Below are 21046 nucleotides of genomic sequence, written 5' to 3' on the forward strand. Positions count from 1 at the left end.
AGATAATTTCAAGAAGGGAGAAATGCTCTGGGGTAACTGAAGAGGGTGCTGGATGCGGGGGAGGGATGGTCAGAGCTATTTTGGATTAGTCATCAGGGAGGGCCCCTCAGAGGAGGTGATATTTGAGCTGACGCTGAACAGAAAGAAGAAACCAGCCTGGGTGTGTGTGTGTGTGTACGTGTGTGTGTACGTGTGTGTGTGTGTGTGTACCCCTGCTCCACCAATCTTAACAGGTTTGGGTGGGCTCAGCCTTCCTTGGTGGCGTCTACGGGCAGGGAAGGTGGGCCCTGTTGCTAGTGACCCGACTCAATTCACAGATGTGGTGCTTCAGGAGGGTGAGGGCAGCCGCCTCTCGTCCTGAGCTGCTTCCCCTCTTAGTGCTGTGGGCTCCAGGGAGAGCGGGTGAGGACAGGGGCCCTTGCCAAGACGTAGTTCCTTTACACGGATGGCGAGCAGGAAGAGGGCACCATCCCTTTATCGCCCACACAGGGTCCTCCCTGAGCCGTATCCTTGCTTCACTGTGTAAACCATCCCGGACTTCTCCCCGTCCCTGCTAAGCAAGGCCCTGGGCTCCTCCACCCAGCTGGGCGTCTTCATTTACATGAGGCATTTCTCACCACATTTTCATTCGCCTGAGAAGAAGTCCCCATAAATGAGGCCACCAGGAAGGAGGCCCCCAGAGTCAATCTCAGCTGGACCTTCTGTTCCCCGGCGTCAAACTCTCCCTATATTTCCAGCTTACCTTTGGGGGTCTCTCTCAATGTCAGTCTTCTTCCTCCTTTTCTTGTGTCTTCTCCCCCTTTGAATTCACTGATTTTACTGGTTCCCTTTCTCCACATTAAACCCTACACAGCACTGCCTTAGAGATGCATCTAGGGGGGCGAGCCACAAATGCAAATCACATCAGTAATTCTAAATCTTCTATACTTTATTAAAAAGTAGAAAGAAACGGGGGAAATTAATTTTAAAGACATATTTTGCTGAACCCAATATATCCAAATTATTGTCACCTTAACATGTAATCAATATAAAAAATCATTAATGAGATAGTTTACATTTTTTATATTGCTTTTGAAATCTGGCATGTACTTTACACTTAGAGGACATCTCAGGACCAGCTACCTTTCAAGTGCTCGGTAACCATTTATAGCTACCGTACTGGACAGCATACAAGCCCCTCTGCATTTTCCTTCTCCTATAAGTTAGATTTCCCTTCTCATCATCAATGATGATGATAGACATACTACTGGGTATTGTGAAGATCTGGGGAAAAGCCTTCCAAGCAGAGGGAACAGCGTGTGCAAAGGCCCTGAGGCAGGACCAAGGAGACAGATGTGGCTGGAGCCTGAGGAAGGGTCATAGCATGACCCTGGAGAGAAGGAAGGGAGCCAGATCTTGGAGGTTCTCGTGGGTTGTGGTAAGGAGTGCCAGTAGTTGACCAGGTGAGCGGTGGGCCTTTAGCCTCTGTCCACTATCGAAGGGCAACTGACTGTTGTTGGTCGCAACAAATTTAAAGGTTTACTGGAAAAGCCTTTGCAGCCAAACATAAGATTGTGGTGAAGATCCAACTGCAAGTCTGCACCCTTTTCGGATCCATTATTAAAAATACGAATCAGTCTTTTAAGCACCAAGTAAAGGTGATTTCTATACATCCAAGCCATTTCTTATAATGATTTGAATTAATGATCACGTGTATAGATGTTTCTCAGGGAATTTATCTGTGCAAAAAGAATTTGCAGCCAGGAAGCAATCAAAGCCCAGGGCTTTTATTGACAGTTTGACACATATGATACCTATCTCACAGGCAGCATTTAGAATGAGCCACTTTCGACAGCCATGGGGAGCCTACAGAAAGTGTCCATAGGACTGTGAGTTTTGTTTCTGGCAGAATTTTGCAAACAGTGCCCACAGGCAGCACCTGACCTCAGGGCACCTTGGTCTTGCCTCATGGGACCCCTCAAGCTGTTTCCATTGTAGTTCTTCCTGGGACCGCCCCCGCCCCGGACGTTTATTCATGCATTCATCAGATATTGATTAAGCATCTACTCTATGCAGCGCACTGTGCTGGGAGCGGGATGACTGGGGAAGGATCCCTCCAGCTGGAGAGAACAGGAAAGGCAAAGACAGTTAGAAATGAGCTTGGTGGGTCGGGACAGAAAGAATGCCCGTGAGCCAGGTGGAGAGACCCAGGGTATAAGTGGAGAGAGATGAGGCCAGGTCGTGCGGGACCTTGCGGCCATGGTGAGGGTTTTGAAACAGACATGAGTGCAAATGGGCCTTGAGCAAAGGAGGGGCTGTGACCTGACTAAGGTTCCAGTAGGATCCCTCTGGCTGTTAACGTTGAAATAAATGACATTAGGAGGACAGGACCATAACGGGGCAGGCGAGGATGGAAGCTTGGACCAGGGCAGGAACAGTGGAACCCGGAAGACGTGCATGAACGGGTTGGATGGGGGCTGTGGGTGGTGAGGAAAGGAGGAGCATCAGGGGCGACTCCTAGATTTTGGGCTGGAACCAAGGTGAAGGATTGAACACGCACTCCTAGGAGCGCCGCGTCTTTGCTGCAGCTACGTGATCTAACTAAGCCTCATGTCAGAATCTGATTGTAAGTTTGCACCTGTGGCTCTCGAATAAAGCCAGCAGCGTCTGCAAATATAAGGAAAGGGCCTCCAGGTGTGAGGAGGACGTGGGAGAGAGGAAAGCAGAGAAAACCAGGCCTAACTTACACCACCTAGATCCACCCTCTTCATTTTAGATGGAGAGACTGAGGCCCAGAGAAATGAAGTCACTCGTCCAAGGTCACACAGCTAGAACGTGGCTAAATAAGATTTGAACCCAGAGCCTGTGGTCTTAACCACTACTCTATGTAACCAGTCTCCTGGGATGGCTATTCAGTTGTTTCCAGATTGGGAGTGTGTGTGTTAGTAGTTTCCACTATTACCGATACCGTTGCTGAGAACGTCTTTATACGTGCGTCTTTGCATAGGTGAGCGAGGATTTCTGAAAGATAAATTCTGGGAAGTGGATGCAGTAGGTTTGGATCCCTCGTGTTTGGTGGTATCTGTCCCTTTCCCCCCACAGCACTCACTTGCACAGATCGGTGCCTACAAGTCTTCCCTTCTGCAAAGGAGCCAGCCCCTCCAACAGCATTTGGAGGAGGCTGTGCTTCTTTTAGGAGGTGAGGGATGATGGCAAGGTGGTAGTGGGGGGAGGGTGGGATTTTTATAAACCACCAGACAGACCCAGATCAATAATGCATGTTCCCCAAAAGGCCAGCACATTATCTCACAGTCAGCAACAACTGGCACACACACAGGGTAGTCCTAAAAAATTTATCATCTGCTATTTTCTGCTCATCCAGGCAGCAGTTCTGACGGTTCTTGGGGCTGGAGACTTCTCAACTAAGATGATTCCAGGCTTTCTTCCAGTCCCGGGGCGGAGAACAGCCATCCATCCTAATTAGGGTCTGGATGAGAGAGCTGGTATGGGACACAGCACAGAAGAGGGGCTCTTTCTGTTTCCTAATTGTGAGGGGGGAGCATTTAACATGCCTCCCTGAGTTGTCATTTGAAAGTGTCCAGTGCCCAGGGGAACAGGTTCCAGGGCATACTGGTCAGTAAGTGGCCTCCATTATTAATGTATTTTTTGGAGCGATTGGGAAAATCCCTGTGTTTGGATGACCCTTGGAGACCGGCAGGGTCTTGGCCACCCTCTTCACCAGGAGGGTAGAAGAGGGAGAAGAATACAGAAGCCAAGGTCTCGTTTGCATGTGTCCTTCAAATAGGCCTTGAAACCAGAGGACTCTGCCAGGTTTACTAGTTTAATTCAATCCAGGCAAACCCTTGGTGAACCTCCAGGGCTGGAACAGCCGCTGAGACACCAAGATGAGTTGGACATAGTCCTTGCCTGGAGCAAGAGAATATTTGCGACATCCCAGGACCGTCTGTTCTATTACTTGAACTGGACTTACCTTTTGAAGCTTAAGTATTATTTTAACAGGAAGCTTTAATTATGACTGTATATGAAACACTGGTATCCACTAGTTTTTCACTAGTGGATACTAGTGAAGGTCACTGCAAGACCGAGTCTAATGAGAACAGCAGTGTTTTCACCTTTCAGCAAGATGTTGCCTCCCCTGAGGCCGAGGCCTGGATGGCTTTGTTATAAAAGGTGATGGTTCCCTTTGCTGTGCAAAAGCTTTTAAGTTTCATGAGGTCCCATTTGTTTATTTTTGTTTTTATTTCCATTTCTCTAGGAGGTGGGTCAAAAAGGATTTTGCTGTGATTTATGTCCTAGAGTGTTCGGCCTATGTTTTCCTCTAAGAGTTTGATAGTGTCTGGCCTTACATTTAGGTCTTTAATCCATTTTGAGTTTATTTTTGTGTATGGTGTTAGGGAGTGTTCTAATTTCATTCTTTTCCATGTAGCTGTCCAGTTTTCCCAGCACCACTTATTGAAGAGGCTGTCCTTTCTCCACTGTATATTCTTGCCTCCTTTATCAAAGATAAAGTGACCATATATACAATGGAATATTACTCAACCATAAAAAGAAACGAAATTGAGATATTTGTAGTGAGGTGGATGGACCTAGTCTGTTGTACAGAGTGAAGTAAGTCAGAAAGAGAAAAATACCGTATGCTAACACACATATATGGAATCTAAGAAAAAAAAAAAGGTCATGAAGAACCTAGGGGTAAGACGGGAATAAAGAAACAGACCTACTAGAGAATGGACTTGAGGATATGGGGAGGGGGAAGGGTAAGCTGTGACAAAGTGAGAGAGTGGCATGGACATATATACACTACCAAACGTAAAATAGATAGCTCGTGGGAAGCAGCCGCATAGCACAGGGAGATCAGCTCGGTGCTTTGTGACCACCTAGAGGGGTGGGATAGGGAGGGTGGGAGGGAGGGAGACGCAAGAGGAAGAGACATGGGAACATATGTATATGTATAACTGATTCACTTTGTTATAAGGCAGAAATTAACACACCATAGTAAAGCAATTATACTCCAATAAAGATGTTAAAAAAAAAAAGAAAAAGACGATGGGCAGTTTTGAGAGAGGCGTTAAAGGTGAAGCAGCCCCTCCCTGAGGCTTTCTCCTTGACATAACCAACAGGATGGAGACTAGAAAAGGGAAGGACTTTCTCGAGTGTGAGTCACGGGCTTTGAATGTTGGGGCCACGCTTATGTGGTACCACCTGGCAGTAACTCTTGTGTCTGAGGGTTAAGGAGACCCTGCTGGTTTCCAAGGGTCATCCAAGCACAGGGATTTTCCCAATCGCTCTGAAAAATATATTAAAAAGAAAGGAAGGGAAGTCAGCAAGGAGGGGAGGGGAAAGGGAGAGTTGTGATTGTATGTAGGGCGGCCTCACTGAGAAAGGGAAATTGGGGCAAAGAAGGTAAGGGAATGAGTCAAGGAGACTCCCCCAGGAAGAGCATTCCAGGCAGAGGGAACAGTGGGTGCAAAGGCCCTGAAGCAGAAGCAGTTCCGGCAGGCTCCCAGAGCAGCAGATGGCCCACAATGGCAGAGCATTGTGAGCAAAAGAGATGGGAAGAGGTGAGGTCTGAGAGGCAATGGCGGGGCGGGGGTGGATCATGCAGGGCCTTTGAACCAGAGGGAGGACTGTGGCTTTCTAAATGAGATGGACACGAGCAAGAACATTGACATCACCTGACTTACGTGTTAATATGACTCCTTTGGCTATTTTATGGAGAATAGATTGAAGAGATATAATAGGAGAAGTGAGGGGTCTACTGCAATGGTCCAAGCACAAGATGATGGTGGTTCAGACCAGAGTGGAAAAAGTAGTCAGACGCTGCCCAGAGTTAGAGGATGGAGCTGATGAGATGTACTCATGGATCTGATGTGGAGTAGGAGAGAAGAGTCTAGAATAACTCCAAGGTTTTGGTCTGAACAACTGCAAGGAGGGATTTTCTGTTTACAGAGATGGGGAAAAGCTATGGTCTGGAGCTCAGTTCTGGACCTGGTACGTTGCAGATGCCCATGAAAAGCCAAGAGGAGCTGTCCAAGGCAGCCAGCCTTCAGAGACAGAAGCTCAGGGGGGAGGCCCAGGCCTGGATGGGCCTGGAGTGGGGGAGGGTGGGAATTATATGCAGATCGTGTGCCTGTTTGTGCTTTCCTGGGTCGGAGACCCTCACTGGATTCTCAGAGGGGCCTATGATCCTGAAAATGGCAGGCCTTTAGCCTGGAGGGCTGTCTTGTAGGAGAGGCTGGCTCTTGAGAGAGAGGCTGGCTCTTGAGAGAGAGGCTCGGGAGGGCTTCTGGCCAGGCATTTGTTTGCCTCTTTCCATCTGTGAACGTAAGGAAACCACACCCTGTGCTGCAGACTGATATCCAGAAATCAATTCTAATTGCAAGCTTGGGTACTCTGCAGGGGCCAAATGGCTGGAAGCCCAGGATAGTGTGCCCAGATTCCGGACGCCAGATCGGTGGTGACTTCCAACGTAGCCTCTCTGAGATACCAACTCCTGACATTCCTGCCGCTGCTCACTGGAGTTAGAAAAACATGTGGATGCAGGTTATCTCAGGAAGAAGAGAGGCTCGTGTGGACCCACCCTGGTGTTCAACTTGCCAAGCACATTCCTGCAAGATTTTTTTTTTTAATTCAGCAACCCTTAGGAGATCACTTAAATTCTGGAAGCTAAGCGTATCGGCATTAGGTTTGGCTGCATGTAAAAGAAAATATAACAGTGGCTTAAACAAGACAGAGTTTTGCTTCTTACTCACATAAAAACGTCTGGAAGTTGGCAGTTCAGGGCCAGCCTGGTGTCTTCAAGGTTAGGAGGGACCCAAGCTCCTTCTCTACTTTTGTATTCTACTATGTTTATTGTGTGGCTTCCATCTTTAAGGTCACCTTCATCATTCAGAATAGCTGCTGGAGCTCCAGCTATCACAGCCACATTCCAGGCAGCAAGGAGGAGGAGGAAACAGAAGGGCAAAAAGGATGGACCTTCAAGTTAAGTCAGCTCCCTTTAAGAACCGCATCCCAGACCTCACCTACAACACAGACAGAACTTATTTAATTAGCCACACAATCTCAGCAGGAAATACAAGAGACATTCAAACTTGAGTTATTCAAGGAAGGTTTAACTTTTTTGCTAAGGTATGAGCAAGTGTGGGGAAATCACTAGTGATAGTGCAGCCCTCAAGGCTACTTAGTAACAGTGGGGTCATCCCCACTCCAAGACCAAGAGGGTGAGGGCAGCAAATGATTACTGGAAACTCATGACACAGAGTCATTCAGTAGGAGCTCTCACCCTCTGTTGACACCACAGGGAGCAAGATGGAGGAATCCATACCCGAACTTCAGTTCTTCCTTTTGCTGATCTCCTGCCAGGGCCCCCCATTAGCCAAACCTAGTCCAAAGCCAGAGTATAAAGCCCCTTGTGGATACAGCCCACCCAGGTCAGCTCCCTGGGCTGGAGAACGAGGCAGACAGTGGATCTGGAAGGTTAAAGGAAGGACTACTCCCACATGTAGCTACAAGAGAGTCTGGGAAATGCAGTTTCCTAGCTGGGTGTGTTGAAGATTAAAATCAGGGCCTGTTAATAAGAAGGGGAAACAGTTATTGGTGGGCAACCTGGGGTCTCAGCCACACCAGAGATCAGGAGCAAGGGTACCCCGAAGGGGCAGCGCCCCCAGCAGGGGGTGTGTGGTTAAATGATGGGCACCATGAAGTGGTATAGGACACACGTGCTTCCCCATCGAGCTCACGGCCCCCACCCCCGGCCTGTCCTGCTCAAGGCTCTGTACCAGCCTTTACCCAAACCCACACCCCCTCTTTGCTCCCTTAAAGCCTGGTCTCTGTGGGTCTCCAGGCCACAGTGTTACTTTGCGAGCTTACTTAGCTGGTCAGTTCAGCTGGAATAGAATCAGCTACGGGTTGCAAACCCAGTGCCTGCAGGGCCAGGCTGGTACCACAGATGAGGGAAGTGGCCCTGATGGGGGCCATGCAGAACCGGAGGGGAGCCCTTCTAAAGCCAGCCTTTGCTACTCAGATCCACCCACCTGTGGGCCCATCAAGCCCAGATCTGTGTATTTTCATGCAAAGCCTGAAATCAGGATTGATGTGAAATCTCCCAAATAAAAGTTAGCAATTAATTCAGATTTTTAAACACTTCTGAGCAGACCTAAATCCAACACACGCAGACAAGAGTCTGTCCGGAGGCGCTGGATTTGTGAACTCTATGTTACACCGTATATAGCTGGGAGCTACTGTAATTTAAATTTTTAAAAGCTAACATGTTTTGAGTCCTTTCTGTATGCCAAGCATTGAACTAAAGGCTTTGCATATATTTTTCTCCATTAAAATTCTGCAATAGTCTAGGTAAGAAAAAGCGATGGTTAAACATAGATTTAAGTCAAGGCCCTGGGTTTGCTAACCGTGTCCCATCTCCCACTACTTCCCAAGGAGGGTCTGACATCACAGACTCTAATTATTTACCTGTAATTTTAAGAAAACAAACATCAGAAAACATCATCTCTTTAGTTATCCATCAAAACCAATGCCTCCTATGTAATGCCACCCAAGTTGGGGGCCGCAGGACTTTGTCTTGGGGGGGGTGGCATGTAGGGGTGCATCTTCTCCTAGTTGACACAGAGCTCTAGGACAGAAAGTAGATGTGAGCCACCTAAGTCCCAGGAATGGCCAAAACTGGGTCATATTTTGAATCTTGATAGCCCCCAGCACCTGCTAAGTCCCCAGAGATAGCAGTTGCCCTGACCCAAACCTTTAGAAGAGCACATTAAATCAGCATCTCCCAAAATGCCTTTTTAGGACACAGGTCGTGCACGAAATCATCTTGTGTGACAGGTCGACAAACATTGATTTTACTACTTACAAACTTCTTTCGATATGCATCCAAAAAAAAAATCTAAGTAACACATCAAATCCAGAATTTCACATAGTTACTTGGGTTGAGATGAAAGTTTAATTTTTTAAAGTCACGTTAGAGAAAAATATCAAATCAAATAACTAGTAGCCCAGGTGGTACACTGAGAGCCCCCCGCAAAAGCAGTCAGAAAGGGAACGGGCAGGTGAGTGTGTGGAGGAAGCGCCGTGTTTCTGGCAGGTGAGTGGTTTGGGCACCAGAATTTAAGTCACCATCATCAGGGTGGCGCTGAGGCCTCCGCAGTCTATTAGAGTCACCGAGGAAGGTGTCAGGGTGACCTCACCCTGGCCCAGCGAGGGCGGAAGGTTTGATCACGGAAAAGAAGCCAGGTCTGGTTTTGTCTGCGTGTCCCCAGGCTTGTGTTGGACGACAGAAGTTTTGGTTGGCTGGCCTTTTTATTTCTGTGTGGCCTGGTCTTCCAGGCCCTTCCCTCCCCTCAGAGCTGTCCATCTGCATTAGGGCTGTGCTGGGCAAGGAGATGAGATCATATGTTTTCCTGTTCCAGATGTGGATTTATCGAGCCTCGTCACTGTGGCAGCTTTAATAAAACAGGTTACGGTCCCCAAGGGGAGGCTTAACCTGTCGTGCTGCTTACGCACAGATGCGGCTGTCATTTCAGGGCGCCGTTAAATTATGCTTTAACAGTGGATTGACACAGCTCCCCTTCAGCCGGCTTATTTGGGCTGGGTGAGCGCCCCGAGCAGACAGGTGCAGGGAACTGCTGGAAAGAGTGGACCACCACTCCTTTGCCTTGCAATGAGGAGCATGGCGGTGCAAGGGCTTTGAGACCCTGGTTTGGAGCCCATTAAAAGAAAGAAACGGTTCCTCTGGCCGTTTGCCTTTGGCCAACGCAGCATTCGAGGCTGCTGACTGCAGGCGAATTATTCACCAGGTGGCGGGCCCCCTGCCTTCCAGAAGGGTCTGACAGGTCGGGTGGACGGCCAGCTTTGTCATTTCTGCAGTCTCTGGAGCCTGCGCAGGGCCAGGTCCTCACTATCAGCTGCTTCCTTCTTTCTCTTCAGTCTGTGAACAGCAGGCAAAGGCTTGATTCTGCCTGGAGCGCCCTAGATTCATGCTTTCGAGAAATATTAACTGAACACCTACTATGTGCCGGGCACTGTTCTAGGCTTCAGGGCTGTGAGGTGTGGTCAGTGGCCCTAGCTCTCATGGCTGTGACATCTAGGGCTGCAGGAGAGGTGATCAGCAAGATAAATATGTAAATGTGCCAAAGTGTATAACCTGTTAGAGCAACACGTGCAGAGTTGAAAACGTAAAACAAGGAAGAGGAGGTGAAATATCAGGGGCAGGGGAGTAAAATTGTGGATGTGGTGTGCAGGGCGGGCCTCACTAAGAAGAGAACTTTTATTCTTTTAATTGAAGTATAGTTGCTGTTCCGTATTAAGTTACAGGCATACTAGGTAGTGATTCGCAATTTTTAAAGGTTGTACTCCATCTACAGTAATTGTAAAATGTGAGCTATATTTCCCCGTGTTGTACAATATATCCTTGCAGTTTATTTTATACCTAATAGTTTGTACCTCTCAATCCCCTACCCGTATATCCCCCCTCCCCCCAAGAAGAGACCTTTTGAGTAGAGACAAGAAGTGGGTGAGGGCACAGACCCTGGAGGTGCTGGGGAAGGGCGTTCCCAGCAGGAGGAACAGCACGGGCAAAGGCTCTGAGGCGGGAGTGAGGCGGGCAAGTGTGAGGGGAGACGAGGCCGCCGTGGCTGCGGAGACGGGGTGTGGAAGGGGGCCCGGATCCCGCAGGGCCTGTGGACAACCACGGGGACTCTGCTCTCCGAGCAAGTGGGAGCCACGGGGAGTGCTGAGGAGAGGAGGCTTTCTGGCTGCTCCTCGGGGAATAAACAGCCGGAGTCCAGGCAGGAAGCAGCTGACCTAATTCAGAGGAAAGAGGATGACCGCTGCCCAGTGAGGAGGCGAGAGGACTCTGAGCCTGGATGTTCTTGGAAGAAAGAACACCAGGCTTTGCTGATGGATTGGATGTGGGAACAGAAAGATGGGACTAAGGAGTAGCCAAGATCATCGCCTGTGTCACTGGAGGAGAGGGGAGGAGCTCAGCGTATACCCGAGATGTCTCTTAGCCAGTAACAGCACCGGGTAGACAGTTGCAGGTTGTGCCAGATGCCAGCCATCCCCTCACCTTTCCGCCTTGCCACCTGTACTAATATTTACTTCTTTTAAACAGACGTGATTGTTTTTTAAGAACAGGATTCCACTGCCCTAAATGAGAGAAGTTAGCATCGCTCGCCCTAAGTCAAAGGAAATTAAACCAGTCAATCCAGTATAAGCTAACACAGCTGCCCGCCCAGAACTCCAGCCGGGTGGCCGGGGCTCTTCCTGTTGAAATAGGAGGCGTGAAGGTGTTAAGGACGTGACCATGTGACCGCACCCACCCGAGACTTTCTCCTGGAGTTGATCAGAAAGAGTGAACGGGAACCACTTTCCCACCGCTGGGGTCCCTGGCATTTGGCGATGTGACCCTGTGCCAGTCTCACTGCTGGTGTGCCAGCTAAAGTCACCTCTGGGATGATGAGGGGACCTGATAGTCCAGGGGACGATTCTGAGCCTCATGGAAGCTGAGAGTTGACCAAGTGTGTGGGGACCTCTGTGCCCTTCCTGGGTTCATTATCACCACCTCCTGTGTGCTATAAACTGGACGTTTCCTGAACGTGACACCCAGCACCCACCTCTGCTGTCAGACAAGCTTGGGTTGGAGTCCTCACATCCCACTTCCCCCGCTCTGTGGCTGTGACCACATTTAACTCCTGTGCTCAGTTCCCTCTTCTGTTAAATGGTGCTAGGGAGTGATCTAATCTCATACTTTTAAATGTAGGTGTCCAGTTTTCCCAGAACCACTTATTGAAGAGGCTGTCCTTTCTCTACTGTACATTCCTGCCTCCTTTACCAAAGATAAGGTGACCATATGTGCGTGGGTTTATCTCTGGGCTTTCTATCCTGTTCCATTGATCTATCTTTCTGTTTTTGTGCCAGTACCATACTGTCTTGGTTACTGTAGCTTTGTAGTAGAGTCTGAAGTCAGGGAGCCTGATTCCTCCAGCTCCGTTTTTCATTCTCAAGATTGCTTTGGCTATTCGGGGTCTTTTGTGTTTCCATACAAATTGTGAAATTTTTTGTTCTAGTTCTGTGAAAAATGCCAGTGGTAGTTTGATAGGGATTGCATTGAATCTAGATTGCTTTGGGTAGTAGAGTCATTTTCACAATGTTGATTCTTCCAATCCAGGAACATGGTATATCTCTCCATCTATTTGTATCATCTTTAATTTCTTTCATCAGTGTTTTTTAATTTTCTGCAGACAGGTCTTTTGTCTCCTTAGGTAGGTTTATTCCTAGATATTTTATTCTTTTTGTTGCAATGGTAAATGGGAGTGTTTTCTTGATTTCATTTTCAGATTTTTCATCATTAGTGTATAGGAATGCCAGAGGTTTCTGTTAAATGGTTTGTTGGGAGGATTAAGTAACATGATGCACATTGTGTGCCCAGCACAGAGCATACAGCAAACATTCAGCCAGTGACAGTCACCACATTAATGATAATGATTATTATTGACATGGAACACTGCCCTCTACCCACCCCAAGGACAAGTCAGAGCTGTCTCAACAGCTAAGTTATATTAAGAGTTGCCAAACCAGGGCCTTCAGGGACCAGGCAGGTAATGTGAATGGGCAAAGTTGGTGTAAGACTATAGGGAGGGCTGGGGAGTGTGGCACAGTAGAGTGCACATCATCTGGTGCTTTTTTTTTTTTTTTTTTTTTAGTTGTGGCGAGCAGGGGCCACTATTCATCGCGGTGCACGGGCCTCTCACCGTCACGGCCTCTCCCGTTGCTAAGCACAGGCTCCAGATGCGCAGGCTCAGTAGTCGTGGCGCAGGCTCAGATGCTCCGCAGCATGTGGGATCCTCCCAGACCAGGGCTCGAACCCGTGTCCCCCGCATCAGCAGGCGGGCTCTCAACCACTGCACCACCAGGGAAGCCCCCATCTGGTGCTTTTTAAAGTCACATTTTTTAAATCCACTGCACACGACACAGACACACACACGCACGTGCCCATCATGGACACAAACCAGCTTGGGCTCCTGAATTATATGGAAATGCGAAGAGTGAGATAATTTTGTTTTGTTAAGTTAGCAGATATTTGTTGAGCAGTCACTATGTGCCAGGCACTGTTCTGGGCTTGGGAGGACAACAGTGAACAAAGTAGGCCTAGATCCCTGCCCCCGTGGAGCTGTCCGGTGGGAACAGTGGGCAACATGCAAATAAGAGAACTGTCCGAGGGCAGTAAGCGCTGGGGAGCAAGTGAAGCAGGGAGGGGGTGTAGGGGTGCTAGAAGGAGGGGTGGCAGTTTCAGTGTGAGGCCAGGGAAGGCCTCTCAGATATGTGACTTTTTTTTTATTGGAGTATAATTGCTTTATGATGTTGTGTTCGTTTCCGCTGTACAACAAAGAGAATCAGCTCTATGTATTCATATATCCCCTCCCTCTTGGACCTCCCTCCCACCCCACCCCCATCCCACCCATCTACATCATCACAGAGCACGAGCTGAGCTCCCTGGGCTATGCAGCAGGTTCCCACTAGCTATCTATTTTATACATGGTAGCATATATACGTAGACCCTAACCTCCCAATACATCCATCCTCCCCTTCCCTCTCTGTGTCCACCCGTCCATTCTCTACATCTGCGTGTCTATTTCTGCCCTGCAAATAGGTTCATCTGTACCATTTTTCTAGATTCCACATATAAGTGGAATCAGATGTGTGACCTTTGATGGATAACCTGAAGGAGGCTGGAAGGATGCACCCCAGCGCCAGTGGGACCCACGGCTCTGCTGGACCCTGAGGCCATGGCCCGCTCCCTCTGTAGGTTCTGGCGAGTTCGCACCAGCTGGTGGAGGGAGGCCTTGGAAAGCTCACCTCCTCCATCCCCTCCAGAGGGAGACTTCACACCTGGTAGAAACCCTATAATGGCCACCAGTTACAGATGGGACCCTTGGGACTTCTCAGGAGGGCATGTGACCTTGACAAGAGATGTTCATGTAGTTCCAGGCCTGACGATTCCTGTTGAGACAAAAAGCCGGTTCTTTCCTCTATCCGCTGGGCTGACCTCGGCCAAGAGCCTCGGGGAACACAGCTGGCTCCAGGTGGGCGTCCCTTATACAACTGCCTCAGCACGGGGCTCCAAAGGGCAGGCTTTGCTCTGTTTCCTTCAGTCGTTCAGTGAGATGTTACAGAGCATCATCTATATATTCCTGGGGGTAGGGTAGACAGACAGTGCCTGGGATCACCCAGAGCTCTCAGTCCAGAAGCAAAGGCAGATCATAAACAAGTGAACTTGTAAAGAAGACCGTTTCAGAAGGACAGAAATGCTAAGAAGAAACATACATTGGTGTGATAGCAAGTAAACAGGGCGCTCCTTCTGATGGGGAGGTCGGCCAGGCCTTGTTGAGGAGGTGAGCTCTAAGTTGAGATCTGAGTAATGGGACAAGCCAGCAAAGTGAAGTCTCAGAGAGGGAGTCCCAGGCAGAGGCAGGAGCAAGTGCAAAGATCCTGAGGCAGGGATGAGCTTGGAGCCCTTGAGAAACAAAGAAGAAGCCAGTGTAGCCAAGTGAGCAAGGGGGAGGGAAGAGATGAGGTCAAAGAAACACGGGAGGCGGGTTGGCAGGGAGGGCCGGTCTGGAAGAGTCTTAGGCCACAGTAAGGAATTGGGGTTTTCTTCTGAGTGTGATGGGAAGCTGCCAGGTGGTTTGAAGCAGTGAAGAAATATGATCTATGTTTGCCTCAGGGAAGCTCTAGCTGTTTCCTTCCCTGTTTGGTGGAAAGATGGGATAAAAGAATCATGTAAATCTCCATTTCACTCTTAGCCTTTAGGGACAGAGTGCCAAGGTGGGTCTGATTTGCTGTTTTCAGGTCACTAGGGGGTGACCTAGTTGGTGACTGGGATCAGCAGCTCCCTGGCAAGAACTTCAAATGCCTGGTAGACCCTGGATTGGTTTCCTACTGCTGTCCTAACAAATTGCCATAAACCAGGTGGCTTAAAACAACAGAACTTTGCTCCCCCACAACTGTGGAGACAGAAGTCTGAAATTCAGGTGTTGGCAGGGCTCTGATCCCTCCAAAGGCTCAGGGGTGACTCCTGGAGGCCCAAGGAGTTCCTTGGCTTGTGGCAGCATCCCTCCAGTCTCTGCCTCCCTTCCCCTCCGTGTCTGTGTGTCTTCTTCCTCCTGTCTCTTGGAAGGACACTTGTCATTGGATTTAGGGCCCACCCAGGTAATCCACAATGATGTCACCCCAGGATCCTTTAGTACCTCTGCGAAGACCCTTGGCCAAATTAGGTACTATTCGCAGGTGCCAGGACTTGGGACAGGGGCTTATCTTTGGAGGGTGGGCCATCATTCAACCCACTATAGACCCTAAGAACTGCAAGGAAAAGAAAAAAACAGAGGATGGCCTTAGAAGGAAAAGAAAAAGGATTTCCATTGAATATTTCTGTTAAACCTAAGTATCTGGGTACCAGCCATGGTATACGATTTCACATCCATTCTTCACGCATTTACTGAGTACCTACTGTGTGTCACACACCGTAGAGGCATTGAGGATTCGGCACTGAGCAAGGGACACAGTCTTTGAGCTCCTGGAGCCCTCAGTGGAGCAGGCAGTGTGCAGGCACCAGCGCACAGTAGGGTTTCCCCACAAATTCCTTTTCTTCCTATACCTTGCTCTGCTCACAGCTTCATTGAGAAACAAGAATAGGCATGAGTGGGCTTCCCTGGTGGCGCAGTGGTTGAGAGTCCGCCTGCCGATGCAGGGGGACACGGGTTCGTGGCCCGGTCCGGGAAGATCCCACATGCTGCGGAGCGGCTAGGCCCGTGAGCCATGGCCGCTGAGCCTGCGTGTCCGGAGCCTGTGCTCCGCAACGGGAGAGGCCACAACAGTGAGAGGCCCGCGTACCGCAAAAAAAAAAAAAAAGAAGAATAGGCATGAGTGAAATCACCATACCTAGTGGTTTATCATTAAGTCCTAATAATACATGCGTGATAAGAGCTCAAGGGAATCAGAAGCCAGAGTGATCCCAGAGAGCAATGAGAAGAGGTGCGACTGTACTGATGGGTCAGATTTGGGGAGTGGGGGGCGGGAGATGGGAAGTGGGTTCCAAGCTGGAAGGACCATGTGGACAAAGGCGGCGACGGTGGGTTATGACTGATGCAGAACATGTCAGCTGAGAAATATTCAGAGAGAAGGTGGAGGGGGGAGGGGTTGCCAGGTTGACGTGATCGGATTTCATTAAGAGGGGACAATTCTTGGGGAAGTTCCAGATGAAACAAAGTATAATCTTCTGTTTACATAGTGGTTGCTTTCCAAAAAAAAAAAAAAGTATATATTAATACCCTGCAAAAAAAAAAGATGTTCTGTTTCTATGCAAGACAAGAGTTCTTTACTAGGCTCAGATAACTTATAAACAGGTTTTTACCTACCCGCCCCCGTGAATGTCTAGTGGAACTGGGGACCCAGGGTACTTCCTCATTGCGCAGGACAATCCAATAGTGCCTTGCTGGCCGCTGCCCAGAAATGCCAGGGGTGCCCCCCAATCTGTCCCCGGAGATTTCCAACATACACTCCCCTCCCCCGGGATGGGGGTGCTGCCCTGTTGAGGACCACTCAGAACCCGTCTCTGATTGTTTGGTGCCCGACTGGGGCGCACTCGCTGGAAACCTGCCGGCCCACACCTCACTTCCGCTCTGGTTGCAGGTTCCATGCAGGTGATGAACAAGACACGGCGCATCATGGAGCAGGGCGGGGCGCACTTCATCAACGCCTTCGTGACCACGCCCATGTGCTGCCCCTCGCGCTCCTCCATCCTCACCGGGAAGTACGTCCACAACCACAACACCTACACCAACAATGAGAACTGCTCCTCGCCCTCCTGGCAGGCGCAGCACGAGAGCCGCACCTTCGCCGTGTACCTCAACAGCACGGGCTACCGGACAGGTGAGGGAGCCAGGCTGCCGCGGGCGGGCACACGAGTGGGCTGGGAACCTCCGACGTGGTACCCGGCGTCCTGCCTCGGACCACTGTCTTTCCCACTGTGGTCCCTGTACTGCGAGGGGTCCCTGTAGTGCGTGAACAACTTTCTTTTAATTTAAAAGTTGTGCATTGACTTCTAGATGTGTTGGAAAAATACAGATTTATTTGCCTACAGGAGTGATAGAAAGTGACCTTTCCAAAGGAATTTGAGTTAAAAAAAAGTGAGTCTGTTTAAAATATGAAATATACTACAGAGAGGCCATGAAGTACTCGGGCAGGAGGGTGAGTTCTCTGTGAATTGTGCTATTTAAGAAGAACATTGGGGTGGGGGATGGAGAGGAGTGTATTTGGGGACTGTGGCCACTCTACAGATGGCAAGGGACTGTTTGTCTACACTTGATCGTCTACACTGCCCAAGGTGCTCCATCCCTCCTGCAGTTGGTGCCCGCAGTGTTGGTTGCATCCTGGGTGGAGAGCGAGCAAGGTGTCCTGTCTCTTTATCCTGCAGGAGGTACTTTGGTGCGTTCTGAAGACTCACCTGCCAGGCTGGTTGCCTGAGGCAAAGGCACAATTACAGTCACTTATCTGCAGCACCACTGCAAAATCCTCCAAACTCAATTAAACTTGCTTTAATTTAGAAAAATAAACAAACACTCCTCACCTTGGGTAAGGAGCCAAGGCAGTTGTGAGATCAGATACTGTGGCTTGAATGTTGTAACCCTGGGAAGTTGTGTTCAAGTGACAAGGGGCTTTTTGGGTAGGAGTGACATGAGAGAAGGACGGATGCCTCCCTCAGCTGGGTTCACGGAGCTGAAGCCGTCCTGGAAGATGGGCAGCTGCCCCTCATGTACACGGTGTGGCTGGCATGGGCACGTCGGGGTGGGGAGCACACTGGTGAGGTGTGTCGTCTTGCACACTGTTTCCACTGCCAGAATCACCCAGCGAGCGGGCCCTGCTGAGAGAACTAGGAAGGCCTCAGTCCTATACACATAACCCTGTTGGTTCCAGGATCTCTGCAGAAAGCCACATGGGTCAGAGTTTACCCCAGGCCACCACCCATCTGGTTGCAGAGACCTGGATATAGATGGAGGAAGCAGGACAGACCAGGGCACCTACTGAAAGGGGCATCTGCCACTCAGGTCCAGGTAATTATAGCCATTCGTGCTCGGGGTTGCCAACCTTCAAATATTTCTAATCTGAGTTCTTGGCCAAAATCTGCTGATTTTAAAAAATATTGGCAAAACTCTGTTTGTTTTGTTTTGTTTTGTTAATATACAGTGTGGACCCACAAAGAAAACATGTCTGAGGGCTGTGAGACCCACTTTTAGAACCTCTAGCTGAAAGGTCTGTGTAGACACCTTTAGCTTTGGATGCCAAAGGAACAGTAAGGACCCTAAAAGTGTACTCATCAACCCCCCACATTTGACAGCTAGGGCAACTGCAGCCCAGAAAAGAGACTTGCTCATAGTCATAAAAGCAGGTGCTTGTGGCATAATCAAAATGGAAACCAAGACCGTAGGACTTCAAAGGGAGTATGGATGTTGTTACGCCCATCAAATTGAAAGGAAACCTATATCCTGCAATATCTTAGGGGCTTACGATAGGGGCCAAAGCCTGGTGTTTCAGAATCATATAGCTGGCACAAGGGAAGGAGCCATCTCTCAGGATTTAACATTTCTTCAAAATTGATTTCCTCAAACTTTGTCCTTGAATTTAAACAAATCACCAAAAAGTGCTTTCCCCAAAGAACTGCTTTCATCCAACTATGCTTAACGATTATACCCTCAGTGAAGACTGGGAGTGTAATGCCAAGTATAAATTGCCATACATAGGACATTTATGTTTTTTGTAAAACTGTCCTTGAGAATTTTATTTGTTATGTTTAGAATGGCCCTCTCTACAAGGAACTCTGTTCTAACTTGACTTTGAGAACTCAGGACCCTGAAAATGTCTGTTTACTGTGATGAACTTATGTGCTCTTGTCATTAAAGAACAAGAGCTGTGTACCCTGTATACTTTCCCTTTTTGCCCTGGTAGTTAGGAAGCTCAGGTTTGAGTTTTATTTCATTCTCTTTTATGGCTGAGTAATATTCCATTGTGTGTGTGTGTGTGTGTGTGTGTGTGTGTGTGTGTGTGTATATACACACACACCACATCTTCTTTATCCATTCATCTGTCAATGGAAATTTGAGTTTTATATTAAGCCACTGCTTAAAGTGAAAACATGACCAGTTTTGCTGCTCATTGTAGGTTGATTGAGAAAAATAACAGAAAACTATAATGCATTCAAAATCCCTTTTAGATTAACTTGATTTGTATGACTCATATTAGAATAATTAGACTCATATTAGAATAATAACTTTTTAGCTCCCCAGGGAAGAGTGGTCAACTGTTCTTACCAGGTCTTTGGACACATTCAGCCCTGCATTCTCATGAGTGTCTAGGGCAACTGATTGAATTGGATTTAAGTTTTTTGGCTGTGTGTGAGAGACCCAAGACAGCAGTCATTTATTACTCTCTCAACTAAAAGTCTGTGCTGCTTTGATGGGCCTGCCCATGAATTGATCAGAGACTCAACCATTTTCTTTTCTTTTTTTTTTTCTGAGGCATAATTGGCATATAACATTATAGTAGTTTCAGATGTATGACATGATGAGTCAATATTTGTATATACTGCAAAAGGATAACCACAGTAGGTCTAGTCAACATCTGTCATCATACATAGTTACAAAGGTCTGTGTGTGTGTGATGAGAATTTTTAAGATCTACTCTCTCAGCAACTTTTAAATATACAGCATAATATTATTAACTGTAGTCACTATGCTGTACATTATTATAGCCCCATGACTTATTTATTTCATAACTGGAAGTTTGTACCTTTTGACCCTCTTCACTCATTTCACCCACCCGCTACCTCCCACCTCTGGCAACCACCAATCTGTTCTTTGTATCTATGAGCTCGACTTTGTTTTAGATTCCATATATAAGTGATATCATATGGTAATTGTCTTTCTCTGTCTGACTTATTTCACTTAACGTGATACCGTCAAGGTCCATCCATGTTGTTGCACATGGCAAGATTTCCTTCTTTTTCATGGCTGAATAGTAGTCCAGTGTGTGTATACCACATTTTCTTTATTCTTGCATCCATTGAGGACACTTAGGTTGTTTCCATATCTTGGCTATTGTAAATAAAGCTGCAATTAACATGGAGGTGCCAATATCTTTTCAAGTTAGTGTTTTCATTTTCTTCAGATAGATACTCAGAGGTGGAATTATGGGATCATACGGTAGTTTTATTTTTAATCTTTGAGGAACCTCCGTACTGTTTTCCATAATGGCTATACCAATTTACATTCCCACCAACAGTGAACAAGTGTTTCCTTTTCTCTACATCTTTGCCAACATTGTTATTCTTTGCCTTTTTGATAATAGGCATTCTAACAGGTGTGAGGTGGTATCTCATTGTGTTTTTTATGTTTGTTTTTGCGGTATGCGGGCCTCTCACTGTTGTGGCCTCTCCCGTTGCGGAGCACAGGCTCCAGACGCGCAGGCTCAGTGGCCATGGCTCACGGGCCCAGCCGCTCCGTGGCATGTGGGATCTTCCCGGACCGGGGCACGAACCCGTGTCCCCTGCATCGGCAGGCGGACTCTCAACCACTGTGCTACCAGGGAAGCCCTCATTGTGGTTTTGATTTGCATCTCCCTGATAATTAATGATGTGAAGCATCTTTTGATGTACCTGTTGACCATCTGTATATCTTCTTTGGAAAAATGCCTATGCAGATCTGTGGCCCATTTCTTAAATTGGATTGTTTGGTTTTTTTCTATTGAGTTGCATCCGTTTTTTGTATATTTTGGAAATTAATTTCTTATCAGATGTATGAGCTGCAAATATTTTCTCTCATTCGGTAGGTTTTCTTTTCGTTTCATTGTGCACAATGTTCCTTTACTGTGCAGAACCTTTTTAGTCATCCCATTTATTTCCTTTTGCTTTTTTTTTTTTTTTTTTTTTTTTTTTTTTTTTTGCTGTACGCGGCCCTCTCACTGCTGTGGGCCCTCCCGTTGC

The 21046-nt window shown here is 48.0% G+C and overlaps 1 protein-coding gene across 4 annotated transcripts in view; it reads left to right on the top strand.

The window, feature by feature from the left end:
- SULF2 (sulfatase 2) overlaps positions 1–21046 on the top strand; it is a 142700-nt gene that overhangs the window by 32436 nt on the left and 89218 nt on the right. For all 4 annotated transcript variants that reach the window (XM_081256761.1, XM_081256760.1, XM_081256759.1 and 1 more), the window contains exon 3: positions 16702–16941. In XM_081256761.1, coding sequence (XP_081112887.1) covers positions 16702–16941 — 240 coding nt within the window. The remainder of the gene's footprint in view (positions 1–16701; positions 16942–21046) is intronic.

This window comes from Mesoplodon bidens, assembly GCF_964165515.1.
Source record: "Mesoplodon bidens genome assembly, chromosome: 15".
Taxonomy (NCBI): Eukaryota; Metazoa; Chordata; class Mammalia; order Artiodactyla; family Ziphiidae; genus Mesoplodon; species Mesoplodon bidens.